Raw genomic sequence first — 22,621 nt, forward strand, 5'->3', positions numbered from 1 at the left:
ACGAAACACCTTCTCGCCATCGATACGATAGGCTGCGGGATCCGTTTTGATTGATCTTTTGCTTTTGCGTCATTTCATTTCTATCTTTATTTACATAGTCTCAATTGACATTTTGCGCAACTTGGGTAGTTCTGGTTTTCTTCGATCTTTTGTTTTGGGTTTCCCCCCAGTTAAGCCTCCCCGGTGCCACTGGTGTCCGGTTCGGCGCAAACTTGATGAACGGGCCGAACCTTACATCGCGATTGGGAAAACAACGACAACAATAACAAAGGCTTGCCAAAATTTCCAAGATGCATTCCAGGCCATATTTCACCACTTCAATCCTGCTCTGTCTAGCCCTAGCCCTCGTCTTCTGTCCAACCGTACCGGCTGCTGGTGTAAGACTAGACCATGGCTACGCTTCGTACCAACCGCCGCAGGCCCATGCGAACAATGGCGTTTTCCCCTTCCTTACATGGTTGCGCAACTCGGCCGTTGAGTTGATTTTTGGTCGGCCGGGCTCGGCCAAATCCAAGTCGGCACCAGCACGGGGAATGGGCGCCCTTAATCCCAGGTATTCCAAAGAGACGGTTCTTCGCTTTAACGTCTCGAGTCAGGAGGACGAAAATGCCCTTGCCGATGCCGCCGACCGGCTGTTCCTTGACGTCTGGGGCTTCACGCGCAACCACGTCGACATCCGCATACACAAAAACGACGTCACACCGCTGCTGAGCCTCCTACCCGTCTCTCTCCGAGGAAACTTTTCGACCCTGATCCCCGATCTTCCCTCCGCCGTTGCCGCAACCTACAACAGACGCGTGAAGGATGATGCGAGATTCGACCCGAGCAGCAGCAAGACGTTGAAGCCCTCGGTGATTGACTCTGCTGAAGAGTTCGATAATGTCTTCTTCCGCGACTACCAACCTCTACATGTCATCCACCAATGGATGCGTCTTCTCGAGTCCATGTTCCCCAAGATCGTGAAGTTGGAAACCATCGGCAAGTCGTTCGAGGGCCGCGAGATTCTTGCGCTCAGGGTTGGTAATCATTTGTATGCCGAGGATGCGGACAAGAACAAGGCCCCGCGAAAGACGGTGGTCATTAACGGCGGCCTGCATGCCCGCGAGTGGATCGCGACTGCGACGGTCAACTATCTTGTCTGGGCCCTCATCACTTCTTACGATCAGGAACCGGTTCTGACTCGGTTCTTGAACAACTACTCGGTCGTTTTCATCCCAGTAACCAACCCAGATGGATATGTGTACAGCTGGGACTCAGATCGTCTCTGGCGAAAGTCGAGACAAGACACGCCATTTAACTTCTGCCGGGGCCTTGACCTCAACCACGCATTCGACTTTGAGTGGAACCAGAACCTCCGCGAACCATGTTCGGAGGATTACGGTGGTCAGAAGCCATTCGAGGCTGTGGAGGCCAGGGAGCTCTCTCAATGGGCCAAGAAGGAGGTGGAGGATCACAACACCCAGTTTGTTGGATTTATCGACCTTCACTCGTACTCTCAAGAGATTCTTTATCCCTTCGAGTACACTTGCGATCCGGAGCCGCCGAACGTTGAGAATCTCGAAGAGCTCGCCGCCGACCTGGCCAAGGCGATCCGGCTATCAAGTGGCGAGCAGTACGATGTGTTCTCGGCTTGCGAGGGTGCTGTGCTTTCGCGACATGGCGGCCACAGGGAACGGGTACATAGGATGGAGCCGCCCGGTGGATCGGCCATGGACTGGTTCTACCATGAGATGCACGCCAGGTATAGTTACCAGATCAAGTTGAGGGACAGGGGTAGCTACGGCTTCCTGCTTCCTCCAGATGCCATCATCCCAACGGGCAAGGAGGTTTTCAACGCGCTCAAATTCTACGCGGACTTTCTTGGTGGTAACAATGGGATTGAGAGAGTTTCGTCGTCGAGACCGTTTGGGCCTGTTACGGTGCAGAAACCAGAAGACATGGATGCAGAGATTGATGAGATGACCGAGCTGAAGAAACGCCGGAGAAAGCGTTAAATAAAGCTGGTCATCTGGACGTAGAATGTAACGCGACCTTTTTTTTTCGCTTGATAACTCCTATTTCTAGTGATGCCGCTTTGGCCTTTCTTCTTCCTTCCTATTGGATCTATGTACTTGGGAGTCAGGTGTCTTTGCTTTCTTTTTTGGACTACAGATAAATTAGCCCTCATCTGGCGGTAATGACGGAGTTGTACCATACTGAGCTGGGCTTCTTGGGATTTCACGTTGAAAAGCAGGCGGCATGATGGATTGGTACCGGTACGGGAGTAAACGATTGGCTTCAGTGTGAACAAGTGTGGACTTGTATGTACGTATCTACGTCTCGTACGCTAGTAAGATCAACAATGGTTTAACTCAGGGACTTCCCCAACAATCAACATGAATGGACGAACGGCGTGGATCGGCCTGAATGATACAGCCGGTCGGGTCAGAGTGTCGCCTAAAGAACGAGATGGGAATGACGTTCCAAAAATAGGGCAACGAACTAATACTTCGTAGCTCAGGTCAAAATAGGGGGTGTTCTACAAGAAAAAAAAAAAAAAAAAAAAAAAAAAAAAAAAAAAGCAAATTCGAAACTGGCTCGGATCGAGCCAGCGGAATTCCGCCAACTGCCGGGCCACACCAAATCCCCCGGGTTTGGCTAACTTAGGTACTATTCTACAGTAAAGTGCTTGCTTTTTATTACATAATACAGGTACTGTACCGTACTACTGCTCAGTCAATTATTCATCACAGTTGGCTTCGTTCCGCTGCCGGGATAATTCCAGACCCCGAGGATCCGCAACTGACTTATTTCCGCCTTGAGGACAGGTGCTCCAGAAGACCCATTACTGTACGTCGGGCAAATTCTAGGCAATTCCAACCCCATTCGATTGGCCAAGTACGGTTCTGATTCCGTCAGTAATAAATTGAAACAACCCGTCAAACATTCTTTCTTACTGACTTATAAAAGGCATCCCTACTCACCTTGTGATCACGCAATCCATTTATTGTATATCATCTCATACTCAGATTGAGCAATCTTCTTCACCTATCAAACCCCAAAAACCTTCTTTCTTGCATCATTGCAGAAAACAGCTAGTCTAGACGACTAAAAAAAGACATCTTGAACTTTTCAGCTCGCCTCAATCCAGCAATCATGTCAGCAGCCATCACTCTGACCCTCCCCGGAGATTACGGGTAAGCACATCCTTTGATCCTATTTGCTCGTAGCACAGCATGCATCAGATGGGTTTGTTTTGTTTGGAGGCTACCCCAAAAAAAATGGCCTAAATCAAAGCTTGTCTACTTTACCCGCCCTCACATTGGGCCAAACACACCCACCCAAATGGAGTAAATCTTGGGGGGGTGAAATGAGACAAGACAAAATATATGGGAAAAGATACATGAAACTAAAACAAAGATACATACTTACTTTACAATCGTCAGCTACGTCCTCCTGGCCGCTGCCTCGTCCTTTTTCCTCCAGACGTACCACATGGTACTGTCGTCTAAGGCCCGCAAGGAATCAGGGTTGGCGTACCCCATCGCCTACGCCGAAGCTCAAGTCGCGGCCAAGGACCCCAAGGCATTTGCCTTCAACTGCGCCCAACGGGCTCAGACCAACTTTACCGAGAACGTAAGTTTTTTTTTTCTTCTTTGTTTTTTTTTTTTTTTGTCTTTTTTTTCTTTTTTTTTTCTTTCTTTATGCGTCCTCTTTACAGAAACGGGAAACTGTTGGAACATTATAACTGAACCAACTCTAATAAATCTGCAGCTCACACCTTTCCTCGGTGCCCTGCTCATCTCAGGCCTGAAGTACCCCATCCCAAGCGCCGGGCTCGGCGCCGGCTGGGTTGTTTCCCGCATCATCTACGCCAGCGGCTACACTTCTTTCGGCCCCAAGGGTCGTGGAATGTAAGTATCTAATCCGTCTCTGGCTTTGATTACTGTCATTATTTTATTATTAATATTTTATCTGCTAACCTCTCACACTCCAACAGCGGCTTCATCGGCTCCGCCTTGGCTGACCTGTCCCTGAAGTTCATGGCATTCTACGCCGCTTACAGCTTGTCGTTTGGTCAGTGATTTCTCTGTTGCTACGAGTAACAGCAGACCGGTCCAGTATTTTAGTTGTGCACCTTTAGGTGCAATTTGCATCATCGTAACTCGGATTTTCGATGTATTCAGGAGTAATGATAGACAAAACAGAAAATCAGATCATCAAGTCAAATTCCGGGCATTTCCAAGGGTTCACACGAGTGTTACACCATACGTTTTGCTGCTCAGCCCGTGTTTCTCTCCGTTGGCGGCTGCCACTCCAATTTCAGTCCCTCAAAAACCCTCCTTTCGGCAGTGAGCATATCTGGCGCCGGCACGCCATCTCTGCTCTCCAGGTCCACCCACCGGCCATCGGCCCGTGACCTGATCCCACTGCTGTCGAACTTGAGATTCAACTTTTCCTTGCAGTACTTGCGCATATCTCGCTGGAAGGTGGTCCCGCTAGTCCAGCCGAGGACAGCACAGCCTGCCGTCTTCCAGGGGCTGATGATGATGTCCACCTGCCGGTGGGGATTTGGATTCTTCTTAGCACCTGGCTTTGGTTCCTGCCACACCACCAGAGCCTTGTCTAACGTGTCAAAGCCTGAACCGGGCGGCTTGGGAGCACTACCCTTCCAAGCCACAGGCATCTGGCCTCTCTCCGAGTTCTTGACCGTGTAGCTCAAAGTGTGCGTGACGTAGTCACTATCCGAGAGACTGTCTACGAGCGTCGTAACGAACCTATCTGTCGCAGACTCGTCTGGGTGGCTGAGGATCAGGTCGACGTCGCCGCTCTCAGCTTTTCCCCTGCGGTAACCGCCAACTATGACCATCTGAAAACCATTTCGAATCTTGTTGGCATGCTGTAGAACTATGTCGGCGATCTTCTCGACCTCATCCCGGGGTATCTTGAGCTGCAGTTCGTCGTAGTATTTAACGCCGATCTGCTGGACGCGTGTGAGCGAATCCCAGCCATACTCTACGACATCTTCGAGGTCCCTCCATCCTTTGTTGTACCAATCCCTGGCGGTCGTGTCGCCTACGCCCCATGTTGCATGGAAATCCCGGAGAACTTTGAGTCTGGGATCTTGAGCGGCCTCCTCGACCTCCTTAATCTTGCCGGTATGTTTCCATTCCTGATAGAGAACAGCGATTTTCTCGTTGCATCCAGGCAGCCTTTGGACCTCTATGGAGTTTGTCAGCATGATTCGATCCTAACCAGGCGAATATGAAAAAAAAACTTGGCTGCGCAGGAACACGTACCTATATGTGTCGTCAAGCTGTACGGGTACGCTGACAGGGTGGCTATTGCAGTCGAGTACGCCCGCACGCCGATAGAGTCTCCGTTCAGAAGCCTAGTGGTTCTTATCTCCTTCAGCTGGTCAATAAAGGCCGAGTTTGGAGGGTTCGCAGGTGTGGGCCGCTGGCAAGAGTATACGCTATGGAGGTAGCTTGGTACTGGGGGCAGGTTCTCCGCGGCGTCGTGTTCTGAAGTTGATTCAGGCATCAGGTGAGGTATATAGGATTGTGGTTGATCTCGTCGTCTCTTGAACGAAGGTATCGAATGTGAGCTGTCAGCACCAGCTGGCGAGGTTGCGGTATCTTCCTTAAAGCTAGCCGCGATATGATTGACGGGTGGAAACGGCTCTTCTCGTCCCAGGCTTATGCCTTGGTAAACAACATAGTCGTCTATGGGAAGCACCTCTCCCTTGGCTATCGAGTCGGTAAACCACGCCAACTTGGCCACCTTGATGAGGCTTCCCACTGTCGAAGGCGTTGCGTTGTCACCCACTTTAGCCTCTGGGCCCTGGGTGTCGTCATTCTCTGACACTCTCCTTCGCTTTTTCGGCGGCTCATTTGCCTCGAGGTTTCCCAAAGGCACCTCGCTAGTCTTGAGACCAATCCTACGGAGCTCAAACAGGGCCCTTTCCCTCTTGCCAACTTTGCCAATCACAACCTCTGCTTCCCTCACGTCGTATGTGAGAGTAGGTATTTGCTCCTCGGTGGAATACAGTTCATCCGGGTCCATGTGTGAGGCAAGCAGATAAATGATTGGGAAGTGAAGTGCCATGTTTGTCGTTCAGAGGCTGATGAAATCCGAAGCTAGTCAACAAGTGAATTTCTTTTGAGTACATACTCAGAATACTTTCCCTTTGCTTTCTCTAAAATTTCCGCATTAGTTTTGGAACAAGTCTAAAACTAACACGATTATAGACTTGAGTTTTTGGCGTGTACCTTGCAGATGTATAGTTCGGTGTTTGTCAACGAAAGACGGCGCGAAAATAGCAACTGGGCTACAAGACTAAAGTCAGAGAGAGGTGAAAAAGACACCAAATTATCTACTGCCAAATTCCAGCACAAATAAAAGATGTAAGAGTGACGAATGGAAAGTGAAGTTTGGGGAAATAGACGATGTCATGATGTGCCTGAAATGGGTTCAGAAGGGTTAGGGTATGATGGCTAACATCAACCTGGCTGACTCAGCACTTTCCTTTGTACAAGTGTGGGTACTCCGTTCCGCCGCATTCGTCAAAGCAAACCTGGCTGGTGGGCGAGGGCAGGCATCTGAAGCTCCATGTCCGCCGCCAACCTAGGTAGGTAAGGTAGCCATCTTCAACGAGCAACCACAACCATCCAAGCTTCGCAACAGTCTTGTCTGCCACCAATCCGACAAAACCACGAGTCGAGTCGCACAGCGAGGGCGCAATTTCTTGAAACCGTTTTGATGCTTTGCGCCACCAAACCCCCAGCAGCGAGCGCCTAACATACACACACTATAGACGGAAGCTTTTCGTCTTGCTACAAAGGCACACCTTGAACCTCGGAAACCCATGCAGGTTTCTTCGACTCCTGCGCAAAAACCCGCACATTGCCCAAAGTAGCCGCCATCGGCGAAGAAACAATGACTATTGTTGCTGGGGCAAGGTAGCACCCATTCGCGTGCTGCGGTCAGGAAGCCGAAGCTTATTCTCCCCTCTCGAATCTCGAAATCGATAGACGATCGCTTCCCAGCAGACTTGAGTTTGTGTGGTTGAGAAGACATACAAACACAATACCCGCAGGTTCGACTAGTCGGATGAGCCAGACGAACGAACTCAGGCGACATATCAAAGAGACTGCCAAAACTGTCGCAGTCCACCCGACGAGGGGACCTGCTCCATTTCACCACGGCATCTGACTGACAGGCCCCCCAACCATGGATCTCGCCCGAACGCTGGTGCGCTCCGTCGTGCGCGCCTTCTACGACACCAAGCACATACTGGTCGTGGACGCGCTCGTCATTCACTCGGCTCTGCGCGACGACGACTTGGCCTACCTCATGAACATGAACACAAAGGACCTGCACAAGCTGTGCGGACGCCTCAAGGAGGACCGGTTCCTGACGGTGCACACGCGCCCGGAGCTCAAGGAGGGCCAGCAACGGCCCGTGAACCGCATGTACTACTTTATCGACTACCGCCAGACCATCGACGCCATAAAATGGCGCGTCTACACGGTCGACAAGCAGATGCAGGGTGTCACCGTGCCGGCCGACGAGCGCAAGGAGTACTTTTGCCTGCGCGTCGGCTGCAAGAAGGAGTACTCGCTGATGGAGGTCCTTGACAAGCCCAGCGCAAGAGGCTTCCTATGCCACGACTGTGGTTCCGTCCTCAAGCACGATCCCGATGGCGGCGGTGGCGGCCACAAGCAGTCGACCCGCATGAACGACCAGTTCAAGTTTATCACCGGCATGCTACCCCAGATCGACTCGGTCGTCATCCCTGAGTGCACCTTTGACCTAGCCTACAACGCCGCGCGCCCTGTGGTCCGCGATGCCCTGCACAAGGTTGTGGCCAGCGTCGCTGTCGAGCCCACCCACCGCCAGGCCGCCGTCAAGGGTCTGGCTGATACGGGCCCCAAGTCCATCGACATCAACCTCTTGTCGGCAAACGGGCCTTCCGAGGCCGACAAGGAGGCTGAGCGCCAGCGCAAGGCCAAGCACGCAGAACAGAACGCTCTGCCCAGCTGGATCGCCCAGAGTACCATCAGCGGCGACGCATACGAGCTGGACCCCGCCAGGACCGGCGCCCTCGCCGGCGCGGTCGCCAGCACCGCCACGACAGAGACCAAGAAGGACGCGCTGGACGCAAAGGACCACGCCGAGATCGACGACTACTTTGCCAAGCTCGCCAAGGAGCAGGAGGCCGAGGCGGCCAGGAAGGCGGCCGAGGCCGAGGAGGAGGATGACGAAGACGACGAGGATGATGAGGGCATGTTTGAGGACGTCGTCGCAGGCGGCACCCCGGCCGTGGAGACCCCCAAGTCGTCGCTGAAACGCGAGGCCTCATCGGGCTCCGAGGGCAAACCTGCAAAGAAGGTCAAGGTTGAAGAGCCAACACCAACAGCCACCGCTGCAGCAGATGCCGCTGGAGGCGATGAGAGCGATGACGAGATTGAGTTTGAGGATGTTTAAAGGGGTTTCTTTTATCGTTTCTTTCGTTTTCTCTTTTCTATTCTCTATTCTTGTAACCTATATATGCAAATCCGGGGGACCAAAAAAACAAACAAAACAAAACAGGGAGCACTAAAATTACCAAAGTATATATTATACCAGACAACCACGCGCAAGCAAACTAATCATTACCATAACCATTTGACTTTTTGCCATTGTGCATTTGTAACGGGTGAAACGAATAACCAACACCATGATGACGTTGTCGTCTGTGACGACGACGCAGGTGAAGATGTCAGAGAGCCCGTCTATAAAATTCGTCAATCTTGGAACATAAAGAGTGCTGCAAGCGGTTGGGAGACTTTTTCAACGCTTGCAATGATCTGCCCAAAGGGGCACGACCCACTCGCTCCGCCAGTCAGTCTCAAAAAGTTGAGCCCCGTCATCACCATACTCATATCAATGGCGGCTAGCTGCCATGAAAGGATTCATCAGTTGTATAAATATTGCGGCACTGTAGCCCCCGTCTACTTGGTAAAACCAACGGCGCTGTCCATTTTGAAAATTCCACAAAAAAAGAACTATCACATAGTCATCATCGCTTTGTCCACTCCCTTTCTCCGGGGACCCAATTGCATCACTGCTTACAAGTTACCAGCTCAAGTCGACTACTACTAGTTGGTGCCGCTAACAGCCAACCTGTGGGTGAGGAACCACCATGTTAGCATTGCTCTGTTTAATGGCATGATCGTCAGGGCCAGACTTACTTCATGAGGTGGTCCATAAAAGTCTGCAACGAAACGTCGTCGGTAAAGATGGTCTGTGCCGTTTGTGCACCCACGCCACCGTATGCGCCGGTAGTGTGTGTTGTCGAGGGATTGAGCTTTGAAAGCAGGAAACGTGCTTGAGATCCACCTGCGTCACACACGATGAAACGAGGCAAGGGGAATCGGTCCGTAATGAGCTCCTAGACAGGGTTTTAGTATATGATTTGAATCAAGATGCGCTTGAGTAGGGTGCTCAACTTACCATGGCATCTTCCTTTGGCTGTTGCAAGAGCTGGGCAAAGTTCTCGTATCCCTCCTGGTCCTGGTAACCGGCCTTCTTCCACTGTGCGATGGTCTCACCGTGGAAAATGAGAATGTGGAAGAAGGTATCAAGCAGCAGAATGTGAGTGGGCTGGATCGAGGCCGAGTCGAGCAGTACAGGCTGTCCACCTTCCTGGTCAAAGGTGTACGTATCCAGCGTGGGCTGGATCATGATGAGGGAATTGCTCACGTCCTCATGGTTGAGGACATGTCTGTAGAAAGCAGTTTCGTCGGGTGAGTTGTTGAAGACCTGCAAGAACTGACTCCTCCTCAGGTGGAACATGAACTGCGGGTAAAGAGTAAAGTTCTTCTCCAGTCTGAACGACGACGGATCGTCTTTCCTGTAGTCTGCAAACCTTGAGCAGAGACTGATAAGCATCCTATCGACCCAGCGCAGGACGTCTGGTCCGTCGTCCACTTCCGCCTTGAAGACTGCGATCCTCGACATGAGCACCGCGGCAGCCTCCTGGTCAAAAGACTGTGCAATGGCCGGATCTCCAGCGGGACCACCTATATTCCGGGCAATGGTTGTAACCCTCAGGTGGAATTGTCCAGATGAGTGCTGGTAATAGGTGAGAAATTGCATCATGCCTTTCTGGGCTGGTTGAGCATGTGACGGGCCACCCTGTGCAACCTCGAAGTAGATGCCGTAGCTTGATGTTGGGTCGATACCGCACATCTTCCACGAGCACGTGTTGCCAATACCGCACTCCGTCTCGCCGACGGAGGTCGATTTCTTGTTCATCGATACGGCGTGACCAATCAGACCCGTAACCTTAAGCTCCTTGGTGGTTAGGACCTCGAGGATACCGTTGAAGCCCATGAGTAGGTTGTCGTCTCCATCCTTTTCAAACACCCTCACGAAAGACTGCTTGAACATGGACGACGTAAAGCTATCGACCAAAATCATGTGACCACCTGTGGAGTTGCTGAGACCTTTCATCTCCAGAAGACCGACCTGGTCAAGACAGCCGGCAAAGATATCTATTATGTGCCCATTGTGGGCTGTCCGCTTGGCCAGTGTGTCGTAGAACTGCAAACATCATGTTAGACACTATCTCGGGCACTAGACTGAGACGAAACCTTGGCAAAATATTGATACATACCTTGAGAGCCTTCTTGTAGTACTTGATGTTGTCGCGATCAATGTCGTGGTGAGACCGCATGGGCTCCCTGAGCTCGGAGCTGACAACCATACCGGGACCCTCGGTGGCCGGGCCGGCAGCAAAGAGCATAATGCGACCACCAGAGTTCTGGAAGGAAGACTCGAGAAGACCCACAGCGACGCTCAAGGCCACGCCGGTGCAACGCAGCGGTCGCCTATCGTTGGCAACCGGCCATGGGTCCTTCTGAAGCTGCTCCAAGGCCTTGGTGAGCTGGAACTCGCACTGGGAAACGGGCATCAAGAACCTAGATGCAGGTCCCATAGGCATCGGGCGTCCCGGCTGGGGCTGCATGCCGGGGCGGACGGGCATCTGGCCGAGGCCAAGCATCTCCTGAACCTGCTTCGGCGCATAGTCCTTGCTACCACGGAAGACATACGACTTGGCACACTCAGTGTATCCAATCTCGTGAACTTGAGTCTGTAGTGTAAATGCGCATTAGCTAGACGAACCATTCACATACCCAGCATAAAAGTTCAGAGCCGAACCCACCATAGTGCCGTAGGTGATGAGGCCAACAAGGGCATTCTCGGGAAGGAGGCTCAAGCTCATGACGAGAGACTCCTTCAGGGCGTTGAGGCTGTCATCCTCCTGGCAGGTATCGACCACGTAGAGAAAGATGGGCGGACTCGGGGCCGGGCGGGACAGGCGGTACTCGATTGTGGTGTTGGACGGATGCAGCTCTGGCGGGATGGCGTTGGCCGTGATGTCCTTGTAATGAGGCGGCAGAGGGTTTCGAGAGAGACAGAATGGGCAGATCCAGAGCCGAGCGCGAACATCGACCTGGCTGTATCGAGTGTGTATTTGTGGTCAGCCTGTGATAGTCGCTAAGTCTTGCAACATCACCTATCCATGGTGAGATGTAGAAACATACCAGAATGGGTTGAGGACGGAACGGCATGGCTGCTTGCAGGTGACGGGCTCGAACTGCAGCAGAGGAGTGTCTGGCTTCTCCTTCAAGGGGGTGTAGAGGGCGCCGATCGGGACGACAAGGCGAGACGCTTCCTGTAAGACAGTGAACGCTTAGTGATCTGGCCTCGAGTGGCAAGTTGAGGGCATTGGGTCGACGGCGAGCGCGGTCAACCGGAGCAGACGGGACTGACCATGCGCGTGCTCGGAAAGACGTTCCAGCTGAGGCGGACGCCATCGCGATCCTCAACCTCGCTCCACTGCTCCTTCAAATTTTCATAGTCCATGGTGGCGTGCTCTGGTTGTAACCGGCCTCCAAGAGTCGGTGGAGAATTAGACGGGCTGGCGCGATAGCGGGCTATAGCTTGCGGTATACACTGGTCTTGAAATGCAAGGGCGTGATGCCCGCGTGATGTTGACCAGACTGACTTGTTTTAATTGTTGATTCAGAGATTCAGGGTGTCATGGTATGTCTACATGCGTGAGATAAACAAGTTTGTAGTTAGGGAGTAGACAGTCCAGAGTTGGATGCTCGTCAAATCTGGAGCTGTTTGCTGGCCCCTCGCCAAAAAGGACACCACACCTCGAGCAAGCAAGCTTCCAAGGCGTCGCACGGCTCGAGGAACGCTGATTGTGGCTAGTTCATCAGTCTAGACTCTGGACCCCAGACCCTGTCAGTGGCTGTGTTGTTGGTGGGGCACAGCTTATTTTGAATGAACTGCTACGCGGGGTTAGGGTATAAGTTTTTTTATTCTTAGAAACCTATCAAACATTTGGAGTCTTGTTATCTCTGCCTTCCAGGTCAAGCTGCAGTATCAATGAGAATACACTCTAGCGGATGAAATGATGCCATAACAGAAGGGATCAGTGGTGTTTTTTGTTTGTTATTTTTGGGCAGTTCAACTGCATTTATTTCTCACTCATATACCTAATTTCATTCTTCAATATAGGGTAGCTCAGATATTCCAAGCTTAATTCCATACATTCTGTCCTGAGACTTGACGATTCGTCTAACCTGGGTCCCCACTCCCAGCCTATCTTTGATCTATTGTTCAGCTGAGTCACAAGTGTGCCTTTCAAAAAAAAAAAAAAACTAGAAAATCCATTTACATTCTACAGCTTTGAGACTTGGTTCTGTTATTCTTCTTTTCTCTGAGATCATTCCATTCAAATTTGAAGAAGCCCATCGTCGGGTAGATACCCCTCGTCAAATTCACGTTAAACCACCGGCATCATGACTGCTTCCGTACCCAGAAAAACAGTAAACTTCATAACCGGCAACCAAAACAAGTTGGCCGAGGTTAAGGCCATTTTGGAACCTGCAATCGAAGTACAGAGCCAAAAGCTCGACCTGATCGAAGTACAGGGCACCCTTGAGGAGGTGACGCTCGACAAGGTCCGTAGGGCCGCCGAGCAGGTCGAAGGACCCGTCCTGGTTGAGGACACATGCCTATCCTTCAACGCGCTCAAGGGTCTTCCGGGTCCCTACATGTGAGTGGATGTGTGTCGAGATAGTCCGCAACGGTTTCTGTCTACTGACGTGCTATCCGTCTGTTTTTACTGCTGCGCATACCTTAGTAAATGGTTCATGCAGTCGATCGGCCATGATGGCCTCAACAACCTTCTGGTGGCCTATGAGGACAAGTCAGCCCAGGCGGTCTGTACATTCGGCTACTCAGCAGGTCCAGGAAGCGAGCCTATTTTGTTCCAAGGAATCACCGAGGTAACTAAGCCTTTGCCGCCGTTTTCCTCACGTTTCTTCCACATAAACCCAGCTAATCATATGTTTGATCGCAGGGCAAGATCGTTCCCCCACGAGGGCCTCCATATTTTGGTAAGCACGTTTTGCAGCTCATCTAGGACCGTTAACAATAAACCAGCTCTATGATCTGATACCGGGCTCGTTAAAACTCTAGGCTGGGATGCCATCTTCGAGTACGAAGGCGAAACGTAAGTCGCGCGCACATGGGATGTCCATTTTCATAATGTTAATATTAACCAACAAACAATAGGTATGCCGAGATGGACAAAGTAAAGAAGAACAAGATATCACACAGAGGCAAGGCTTTGGAGAAGCTTCAAGCATGGTTCGCTGAGCAGAACTAATGCTCTAAGTCAATACAACCCCACTGTCTACTTGTTCAAGCATGAGATTGTATAGAAAAGATTTCGTCAAATCATCATGTGGTATTTCAACTCTCATTCTTCATAACGCCTTCGCTACCTCACGCTCTTACTCGTATTCCACCTGTAATGATGCAAGAGTAGGAGACCAAAGTTTTGGCTTCCTCGGAGACAAACAAGACAACAAGCCATTAAAATGCGCAAGCGATGCCTAATATATGGTGATCCGAACCGCTTCATAAAGAAATTTCAACCTTAGACTCCCGGCTAAATGCCAAAATAAACGAGAAAAAAAAGATGCGTCGTAAAGATATAATACAAAGTACAGCCTCAACGTCGGCCTTATTACTCCGGACTTGGGAACCAGTCGAAAGGGCACGCAGACTATGCGGGCTGTGGTGGTTTTAATTTTAGGAGCTCAAACTCGCGATATTTCTTCAGATACTTGTTGCCCCGTCGGTATGGCTTCAGAGCCAGATCGGGGAACTTGTACTCAAATTGGCGCCCGACCAGCTTAAGGATGGCACTGGAGTCACGGAACATGGGGTCGAAAACGAGAAGATTGGTGAGACCGCTCTTAAGCTTCTCAAAACCAACAATCGTCATAGAGTGTCCTGCAAAGAGGTTATACTACACTCAGCACTTGTTCACATTTAGCATCAGGAACAGAAGACTTACCGGCATGTTGAAAATATATTGGCGGCATTTTTGTGCGTCGAACCTTGTATTCCGGATTGAAATCGCCAGACTGAAAGTAACGTTCAACTTCCTGCATCAGGCGTGCTTCCGACCTACCGGGCTCTCGATTCTTGAACCCTTGAGCCTCGCAGCTGAATCAACGAGATAGTTAGTTGAAGCTGTACGCATTAGGAGCATAGCTTGAAAGTGAATCAGAATAACTCACGGAATCTCGAGACTGCACAAAACAGCCTGCGCTTCGGGTGTGCCGATGTACTTGCGAGTACCCTTTACGCCCCCCGTCTCAACCCGACCTTGGGCGTTGATGCCCTTGTCCCAGGCATTTTCGATTAGATCCTGTATCCTAAAGACCGAGGGAAGCCCGTCAAAGTGTTGATGGCCTGGAAATGACACAGCATTGATATAAGACACCATCATTTGGATATTTCGATAGCCACAAAACCCGCCTGCATGGCTGCTGTGTTAGTCATCCAAAGTGACCTTAAATCATCGATCTCAACCCCCGAGGCAAATATCTACAATGCCGTAGGGGACTCACCTTCTCTCTTGAGTTTTGAGATGTGCTCTACTTCTGGATGGCACAGATACGCATACTTCGTGGTGCTACTCTGCTCAAGCAGTTGTTCAAGCACCGGCAGTACACCTGCACATGAGCAATGCAAGATTATTAGTAATGGAAACGCACCGACACAGGAAATGGAGAAAAGAATCCAATCCGTCCTGGATTATGAGGTTATAGTACCTTCAGCTCTGACCTCCTTTCCCTTGCGCAAATGCGAAACCAGCCAAGCAGGCATGGTCTGCTCGTGGGCATATTTTCCCAGTTCTGCCTTTCCAAGTCGTTTTTTCTCCTGGACCTGAGCTGGAGTCATCGATGGTGGCGTGGCGGAGCCTATTCCAGGTGCGTGGTTGACTGCCTCGGGTGTAGCCGTGCTGCTGCTGTGCCCGCTGGAGCTTCCCGCTTTGCTCTTGCCACGTTCCTGGTGCCTGCGTGATAAAGCAGACGATGGGCGGGAAATCAAGCCCATCCAATGTAACAGGGATGACTGCCGGTGGCTTCCGCCGCTGTGGCGCTCATTATTGGTATCCTCAGCCCGCTGACGGTGACGGCTGCCATTATCGCGAGGCTCACGCCGGCTCCGAGGCACGTGATCATCGTTCTGACTCTGTTCTTGCGGCAAGCTCTGTGGCAGGAGAGTCTGGTTCACGGCGGTTGCTTGAATTCCAGCGCTCGATAAAGGACGAGAGCCACCAACTGGCTGGTTGAACGATACGGCGTTCCCATCTTCGGGTCCTTCCTCTTGAGCATGGAGCTCGACGTGGTAGTCCATCTCGTCACCCCGAACAACCTCACCGCAGCCATCAACGGGACACTCGGCGTACTGAATGCCGGCTCCGTCGTCTAGTGCAAACCCGCCGTTTGCGGCTGCAGAGACCGTGCTGCTGTTGTTGCTATCCCTGGCCATGAAGGGAGACTCGCCCTCGGGGTGGACGTGTTCCATATGCTGAAAAAAACCATGCGTGAGCTTATATATCTTTGACACGAGACGTGCAGGGAAAAGAAACCCAAAGACTAACAAAAGGAAAGAAAATAAGAAAATAGAAGAAAAAAAAAATAAGGCTCAGAAGAAGGGACGGTAGGGATTTACAAGAAGTACACCATATTCGTTAGCCTCGTAGCCGCAAAACGGGCAACTCGCCCGTGGGTGTTCAGGGCGCGTCATGGCGGTAAAGACAGTGCTTTGTGCTGCGCCTGCACGCCTGCAGTGGTCCTCATGCGACGATTCAGTTCAGTTGCATCTGTGCCCATGCAACCGACCCCTAATCGCTTCGAATGTGTAGGCAGGTTTCAGATGCCCGCCTTAAGTCGCTCCACCACGTGGGGGAAGGTTTTTTGTTTTTTTGTTTTTTTGGGGGAAGCCTTCTGCTTTGTAATTTCACCCGCAATGTTCGGATCGTCGACGAAGCTGTGAGCCGCCGGGATGGGCCCGCCCGCCCCTTAGACACAAGGCGAATCGGTCAAAAGTTGGTGGGTTTTTATGCGCTCAGACGACAAACACAAAGACGGTCTATCGAGGACATGCAGGTATGTAGGCACTTTATACCTACGCGACAGCGGGCTGCTGCACAGGACCTTTTAATCAAATTTATTCAAAAGAACAGCAATGAATTGAAAGAAAAGAATGTAAATGTTTGTTTTTTCCCCCGTGGTCAATGGAGCAGTGCCAAAACCCAGGCGCCGCGGCTGATCAGACCACCGAGGTGACTGTGGAGACCTCGGAAAGCCACTGCTTCAGTGAAAGAGTACTGCGCCCTAGAGATGATGAGTGGTCACTTCGGACGACCAGCATGCATCACCTTCAGTTAGCTAACACTCGGATGAATGGCGTAAGGCAGGTACTTTGTATTAAGGTGGTTGATACCAGAAGCCGAGAGATCAATATAAAGAAACTGAGGTACTAGTCTAAGTGCTCTCTTTTAGGATCCTGGGTCAGGCAGGTAAAATCCTAAGGACCAACAAATGATTGGGCTGCAGGTAAATCTCGTCGGAATTGACGGATACAGCAAAGCCAGGCACGACCTGAAGGAAGCAATTAACAAGGATGTGGCGGTCATTCCGGGGAAGGGAAGGCCATACTGAAAATAGGACTGTAAGCAACCGGGCACTCAACAAGACTTGTGGATTACCTGACTCTGCTGATGGGTGTCAAATCTCATTCAGGGCATTTCAATTCCACAATGCTCCCCTCCCTTTAATCGCGCTGTCCAAATGATCAAAACAAACATTTCAAGTTTTCACAAAACAATCCTCACTCGCCCACTTGATTGGCTGCAATGTAAAACTACAGGTACCTTAGATGAGGACAAACCGCCTTGCATGCTACTCATAATTCCTAGCTTCACTACCAAGACTGGTAGGTACGTAGCGTTTTCTTGAGATTGGGGAATCCTGCCTGGAGACCTAGGCCAAAAGCTACCTAAAGCAAGATCTCGGTCCGATACGGCGGCCACCTCACTCTATTAGTCGATCTAGAACTAGTTCTGGTGTTTGTGACAGGGCCCCAAGCTATCAGTTACATTCAAGTGAGCAAGTCCTACTTTTCTTCAAGAAACCCCCTCATGGTTTCGCTCAATATCATCTCAAGCAATCCCTGGTGATTTTTTACGCAACCAATTTGCTTAAACTTTAGTCTCGCTCAACTTCTCTGCAACTTGCGAGACTGCACCAGTGGCGGTGGCGGCGGCATCCGCCACCTTTTGCTTCGCAGCGCCAGCAGCACCCGCAGCGCCCTTCTGGGTCTTGTTGGCTGCTTTGGCCTCCTTGAGAGCCTTGGCCTGTGCAGCGATGTCCTTGGGAAGCTCCTTGGTGAAGGGGATGAACTCAGGTGCTCCTGGGAGGTATTTGCGCAGAGGCTCAGGTACTTTGAAACCCTAGATATCAAGTAAATGTCAGCATGCCAAGCTCGCTAATCGACTCCAGGTCCGCAGGGCTGTCTTACGTCTTCTGTTTGGTAATTCTCAAGAAGAGCACACATGGTTCTTGAAGTGGCTGTGAGCGTGGAGTTCAGGCAGTGGACGTATTCCTTCTTGGTCTGTTTAAGAGGATTAGTAAGCTGATCTATGGTCCATTTCCAAGTGATAGACAGAATAAGGTTGTGCATACAGAAGTCTGCGTTTTTGTGCCGAATCGGATCTCAAGTGATCTTGACTGGTAGTCGGTCTGTTACCAGCATCGTCAGCAGCCTCACCATCCACAAAAGACTGGATTAACATACGCAGTTGGAGCAAGACACAAGCTCCTTGTACTCTCCCTGGAATGGGAACCACGCTGCGAAACGTTAGCATCATGGCCAATTTTCACTTTTCCACCCATCGAGCAGCTATAATTCACCTTCCAGATCAAACTTTTTTGCAGCCGCATTGTTCAATGCGCCCGAGACAATAGCAACAATACGGCTTTTGGATTTGTCAGTTTCGAATACTCCGTTGGTATCTCCGGGATGGAGCCAATACTTACTATGGCAAGCCAAGTGCCTTGTAAAACTCTTCGGAGTTGGCAATCATCTCGTCAAACATCTCCCAAGACTTCTCCGGCTCGGCTGTGTATAGGTTAGCATTGATTCCAAGTGCGACAGGAATAGGATAGCCATACTAATGCAGAACTGCTCAACCTTCCTACAAAATAGTACAGTAATTCATCAGTAAAAATCTCTACTCGTTCAGCCAGTAACCAGTCCCAACTTACTCAAACTGGTGAACACGGAAGGTTCCCCAGACATCCCTGCCGTGGCCACCGGCCTCTTTCCTGAAACATGTGCTGTATCCGGCATATCTCAGGGGCAGGTCTTGCGGCAGCAACCACTCATTTGCGTGGTACACAGAGATGGGCTGCTCTGAAGTGGCAATGAGGTACTTGTCCGCCTCGCCGTCAACAACCTTGTACAGCTCCTCGTCGAACTGTTCCAGCTGGGCAGTCTTGGACATTTGGTCTTTGAGCAGGAAGAATGGCGGCTGCAACGGCGTAAAGTTCTTGCTGCTAAGGAACTCGAGACCAAAGTTGATGATGGCCTGGTTCAGGAACACACCCCACTGCCTGAGGAAATAACCCCGGTGTCCGACCGCCTTGATACCCCGATCCGGGTCGTAGCCGTCCAGCCGGGTGAGAACCTCGTGGTGGCTGAGGCACTCGCGCTTCTCTACAGTCAAGCCCTCGGGGCAGTACGTCCTGATGATCTCGTTGTTGTCCTCGTTGTCGCTGACCGGGACGGAGTCGTGGACGATGTTGCCGATTGTGGTGAGCTTCTTGTCGAGAAGCTTCTGCTTCTCAGCTGCCGAGTCGATCAGCTCCTTCTTGGCCTTTTCGAGAGCAATCTTCTCTTGGAGAAACTCGCTGGCGTCCTCCTTTGCCTTCTTCTTCGCTCCAATCTTTTTCTGGACGTCGTTGATTTGCGCGTTCATCTGCGTGGCCGCGTATTGTGCTGTATTCGTGGGAAGCGTCCTTGTTATTAGTTGTCTTATGATCCTCTCCTATTCTTACTAGGTTCCCCTCCTCTAGTCGCTCTTCCTACTCACTCCTCCTGTGGTCATCCCACATGGTGATGATCTCGTCAACGACCTCAACCGGGGCATGGCGGCGGCGCTGCGACTCCCTGATCTTCTCAGGATTGCCGCCCCGCTCCGTGATGAAATCGGTAACGTCGAGAACCATGGTGCCAATGTCCAAATATCCCGTATGATTCCTGGTTGGTTTTGTTGGTATTCTTGTCCAAGGTAGCCTCACAAGGAAAGGTGGTCCGGGACTGGAGAGGATAAGGTGGGGTTTATAAGTAGCGCAAAAGAGTCAATTCAAATTATTGGCGGGGTAAATTGACAAGGCGCGTCGCGCATTAAGGGGTCGTGTCACCGGCAGCTCAGAATGTTTTGATGACACATGAAATTCACCGAAGACTCAGTAAGGCAATATCAGATGTCCATAAAATATGAAAGATAACTGAAAGAATTGACAAACGCAATAGTGATGTGATCACTTGGGGTAAGCCTGCTGGCAAAGTATAAGCTAGATAGTTGAATACATTAGTACAGGGTAGGTGCCTAGGCTGTCATGAGGATCTTGAAATACGTTCTGTCGCTGAGACGGCCAAAACAAACTCAGAAAAGTCAAAAGACAAGATCCCAGCCGCTGATGATAAATTGCAAGCTGTGGCATCTATAACTCCAATACCCCAGCCTTGATAAATGAAATTTACGCTTTCACTGGAACATATTCCTAGAGAAACTGCCCACTCCCTATCCCCTCTTATAGCTTGTCGCTGGCCTGGTTGTAAAAGCACGGCAGATCGTCCCTGCGGCATCAGTACCGGTTGAGGAAGCAGAAACCCGAGCTGCCTGTCTGCCGTCCTTGTGGTAACCAGTCCTCCATTCTCCGTTGATCAGTTCAACGATATCTCCCAACGCGTCCTGTGCAATGACCGCTATCGCCGCTGGACCGTGCAATAGCAAACCTGTCCAAAAAAGCTGAAGGCATGACTCCGTGGATCCCGCAAAAATACCTAATCCCAAAAATTGATTCTCCAAGAAGCGTATCCATACGACGACGAAGCGGCATGCCTCCCTCGCTTAAGCTTACTGGACCACCATCTTAGTGGCCCCCCCNCCCCTCAATAGTAAGCCCGCAGTTGCTCTTCATTCGGGTATATAAGTGCAATCAAAACTCTGGCCCGAGCACCGCCACTTCACATGACGGTGCACTTGCCCCCATTAGTAGCCTCTCCACCATTGGGGGCGCCCTCGATCCGCGCAATCATGAGCTCAAAGGCCTGAGCCACGTTCTCGTCGTATCGGGCGCTCGCCTCTGTGTACCCGCACTTGAGCTCATTTGCGAGCGCCTGACCATCCTGCGGCGTCACTTGTCTTTGCTCCGGTCGAAGATCGCTCTTATTGCCCACGATGACGATCGGAACGTCACCCTCGGCCACTCCCTAACCGCCGAAAAAGTAACCAGTCAGTCAAGCCCGTAATCCCGGAGTTTCGGCTATGTTGTTACTGACCAAATGGTGGATGATCTTGTCACGGATCGTCCGCACCATCTCGAACGACGTCAGTGACCCAACTGAGTATACAATTATGTAGCCGTGAATCCCGACAAAGTGCTTCGAGTTGAGAATACTGTATTCATCCTGTCCTGCCGTGTCCACAATCTCGGTCGAATAAATCTGGTTCTTGTACGTGATCTCTTTGCTAAACGTGTTTTCGATAGTCGGGTAGTAACTTTCGACAAAATGCCCGTCTACAAACCGGACCGCAAGCGAAGATTTGCCTATGGTTGACGGGCGGTCGCACTCGAGGTCAGAAAGATGAAAACTCGGGCATGTTGTTGCTGGATCGCGCGAATGGTGACAGGAGAATACGGCTCAAGCTGCCACATGTAATGTCTCCCTTCTCCCATCTTCATCAGCAGTCCTGTCTTTGGACTGCCGCAGACACTGTTGCTTCTGTGTAAGGACCACGAAGGGTCTACCGTGCCGTATTTATTTAAGCCGGATCGGCAGGAAGACTTACCGACCGAGCGACTCCCAACAATCGCAATCTTGCGCTGCTTGGTGATTGCCATCCTGAAAATTATTTGACGGCTAGCGTGGGGGGTATCTTTGGTGAGAGGTTGGCAGTTCTTTGGGCGAGCCGTGGGGTAAGTCGACGTCAATACCCCTTAAGAGACTTAATAAAGTTGCGAAAGAGGTCTGGGCGTTCGGAACGAGCGTGTCTGCTCAGATACCTACTGTAGATAAGACGGCGGGCGGGGAAACAGACGACGATTCCTAAAAGGGGGTTTCAGCAAATAAAAGAATAATGACAAGAGAACGAGAAAAAGAAAAACTACAGTAGTATGAATTAATCACGTCAGTGTATTGAGGACAACCAAATGGCAAATGGGGGAAAAAAAAGTATTGAAAGGCCGATTTAGCCTGAAGCATGGAGCAGTACCCACCACACGCAGCTTCCCGTCGGCAGCTCCAAGCAACTACTGGCTTTTTACTAAGTAAGTAGTACTACCGTCCCAAGGTGGGGGTCCCGCCCAATTGTCAAGCGATCCTCCCCCTGTTTCGGCCGGGCTTTTTCCAGTAAACGCTGCACGACAACGGGCCAAAAAAAAATGCGACGCTGACTTCACCAAATGTGGACTGCGGCTCTTGGAACAAGGAATAGAACTGGCCTAGGCCCAGCGCATGCAAGCCATGCTCCCCATACAGTTGACAGTTGACCCATTTGGTCCTTGATGCGCGGCTTGATTGGTGGCGGAAGCGTCATCACCAGGCTTCTTAAACGTAATTCATTGGTCACCGCACTTGGTAGAATGTGCCAGTAGCTGAAAAGTATTTGCACCTTTTTTTTTGGTTTCGGGACGTTGTCTTGGTATTTTAAGCATGTGACAGTGCTGGCATGTGGGTTGTTGGCTTGCGTGAACAACGTGGTAGAGAGGGGTTTTGGGCTTGCTTTTAGGCTAGTCTGCATCTTTTTGAAACGTTTAAATAATTAATTACGTCTCGATTCCATCTCATGGCTGCTCTTGTTGGAACATCTACCCCATCCAGATCCGGCCCCAAATCATGAATTAAGCGTTGAACTATTGGAAAGAACCTTCGTTCCGTATCGTTCAGTAGAGTTGCCAGCCTCAAACCTTCCCCTTTCCCA

The 22,621-nt window shown here is 50.9% G+C and overlaps 9 protein-coding genes across 9 annotated transcripts; 4 read left to right on the forward strand and 5 right to left on the reverse strand.

Moving 5' to 3' along the window:
• Window positions 1-290: 290 nt before the first annotated feature.
• Window positions 291-1,994, forward strand: PgNI_05986 (uncharacterized protein; the record flags this gene model as incomplete). Its single annotated transcript, XM_031126015.1, has 1 exon — window positions 291-1,994. One exon carries the CDS (start codon window positions 291-293, stop codon window positions 1,992-1,994), a length of 1,704 nt encoding a protein of 567 aa, XP_030982696.1.
• Window positions 1,995-2,882: 888 nt separating this feature from the next.
• PgNI_05987 (uncharacterized protein) lies at window positions 2,883-4,664 on the forward strand. The gene is made up of 4 exons (XM_031126016.1): window positions 2,883-3,176; window positions 3,426-3,615; window positions 3,754-3,893; window positions 3,980-4,664. Exons 1-4 carry the CDS (start codon window positions 3,136-3,138, stop codon window positions 4,062-4,064), a joined length of 456 nt encoding a protein of 151 aa, XP_030982692.1. The 5' UTR covers window positions 2,883-3,135; the 3' UTR covers window positions 4,065-4,664.
• Window positions 4,262-6,087, reverse strand: PgNI_05988 (uncharacterized protein; the record flags this gene model as incomplete). The annotated part of the gene is made up of 2 exons (XM_031126017.1): window positions 4,262-5,202; window positions 5,280-6,087. 2 exons carry the CDS (start codon window positions 6,085-6,087, stop codon window positions 4,262-4,264), a joined length of 1,749 nt encoding a protein of 582 aa, XP_030982339.1.
• A 1,125-nt stretch (window positions 6,088-7,212) lies between these two features.
• On the forward strand, window positions 7,213-8,469 carry PgNI_05989 (uncharacterized protein; the record flags this gene model as incomplete). The annotated part of the gene is made up of 1 exon (XM_031126018.1): window positions 7,213-8,469. The coding sequence occupies one exon, from the start codon at window positions 7,213-7,215 to the stop codon at window positions 8,467-8,469; it is 1,257 nt and encodes a 418-aa protein (XP_030982338.1).
• A 275-nt stretch (window positions 8,470-8,744) lies between these two features.
• On the reverse strand, window positions 8,745-12,178 carry PgNI_05990 (uncharacterized protein). The gene is made up of 7 exons (XM_031126019.1): window positions 11,803-12,178; window positions 11,574-11,704; window positions 11,192-11,486; window positions 10,643-11,119; window positions 9,478-10,569; window positions 9,216-9,415; window positions 8,745-9,147 (listed from the first exon to the last, which is right to left on the reverse strand). Exons 1-7 carry the CDS (start codon window positions 11,893-11,895, stop codon window positions 9,123-9,125), a joined length of 2,313 nt encoding a protein of 770 aa, XP_030981947.1. The 5' UTR covers window positions 11,896-12,178; the 3' UTR covers window positions 8,745-9,122.
• A 664-nt stretch (window positions 12,179-12,842) lies between these two features.
• Window positions 12,843-13,714, forward strand: PgNI_05991 (uncharacterized protein; the record flags this gene model as incomplete). The annotated part of the gene is made up of 5 exons (XM_031126020.1): window positions 12,843-13,099; window positions 13,187-13,331; window positions 13,406-13,442; window positions 13,525-13,558; window positions 13,621-13,714. 5 exons carry the CDS (start codon window positions 12,843-12,845, stop codon window positions 13,712-13,714), a joined length of 567 nt encoding a protein of 188 aa, XP_030982035.1.
• Window positions 13,421-16,351, reverse strand: PgNI_05992 (uncharacterized protein). The gene is made up of 7 exons (XM_031126021.1): window positions 16,081-16,351; window positions 15,174-15,936; window positions 14,970-15,074; window positions 14,637-14,877; window positions 14,411-14,562; window positions 13,621-14,346; window positions 13,421-13,558 (listed from the first exon to the last, which is right to left on the reverse strand). Exons 1-6 carry the CDS (start codon window positions 16,153-16,155, stop codon window positions 14,117-14,119), a joined length of 1,566 nt encoding a protein of 521 aa, XP_030983258.1. The 5' UTR covers window positions 16,156-16,351; the 3' UTR covers window positions 13,421-13,558; window positions 13,621-14,116.
• Window positions 16,352-17,373: 1,022 nt separating this feature from the next.
• Window positions 17,374-19,774, reverse strand: PgNI_05993 (uncharacterized protein). The gene is made up of 9 exons (XM_031126022.1): window positions 19,505-19,774; window positions 18,678-19,410; window positions 18,585-18,607; window positions 18,450-18,531; window positions 18,324-18,388; window positions 18,208-18,260; window positions 18,096-18,152; window positions 17,932-18,024; window positions 17,374-17,863 (listed from the first exon to the last, which is right to left on the reverse strand). Exons 1-9 carry the CDS (start codon window positions 19,638-19,640, stop codon window positions 17,612-17,614), a joined length of 1,494 nt encoding a protein of 497 aa, XP_030983264.1. The 5' UTR covers window positions 19,641-19,774; the 3' UTR covers window positions 17,374-17,611.
• An 825-nt stretch (window positions 19,775-20,599) lies between these two features.
• Window positions 20,600-21,922, reverse strand: PgNI_05994 (uncharacterized protein). The gene is made up of 3 exons (XM_031126023.1): window positions 21,491-21,922; window positions 20,980-21,248; window positions 20,600-20,910 (listed from the first exon to the last, which is right to left on the reverse strand). The coding sequence occupies exons 1-3, from the start codon at window positions 21,540-21,542 to the stop codon at window positions 20,665-20,667; spliced, it is 567 nt and encodes a 188-aa protein (XP_030981992.1). The 5' UTR covers window positions 21,543-21,922; the 3' UTR covers window positions 20,600-20,664.
• Window positions 21,923-22,621: the final 699 nt, after the last annotated feature.

Source organism: Pyricularia grisea, chromosome I, assembly GCF_004355905.1.
Source record: "Pyricularia grisea strain NI907 chromosome I, whole genome shotgun sequence".
Taxonomy (NCBI): Eukaryota; Fungi; Ascomycota; class Sordariomycetes; order Magnaporthales; family Pyriculariaceae; genus Pyricularia; species Pyricularia grisea.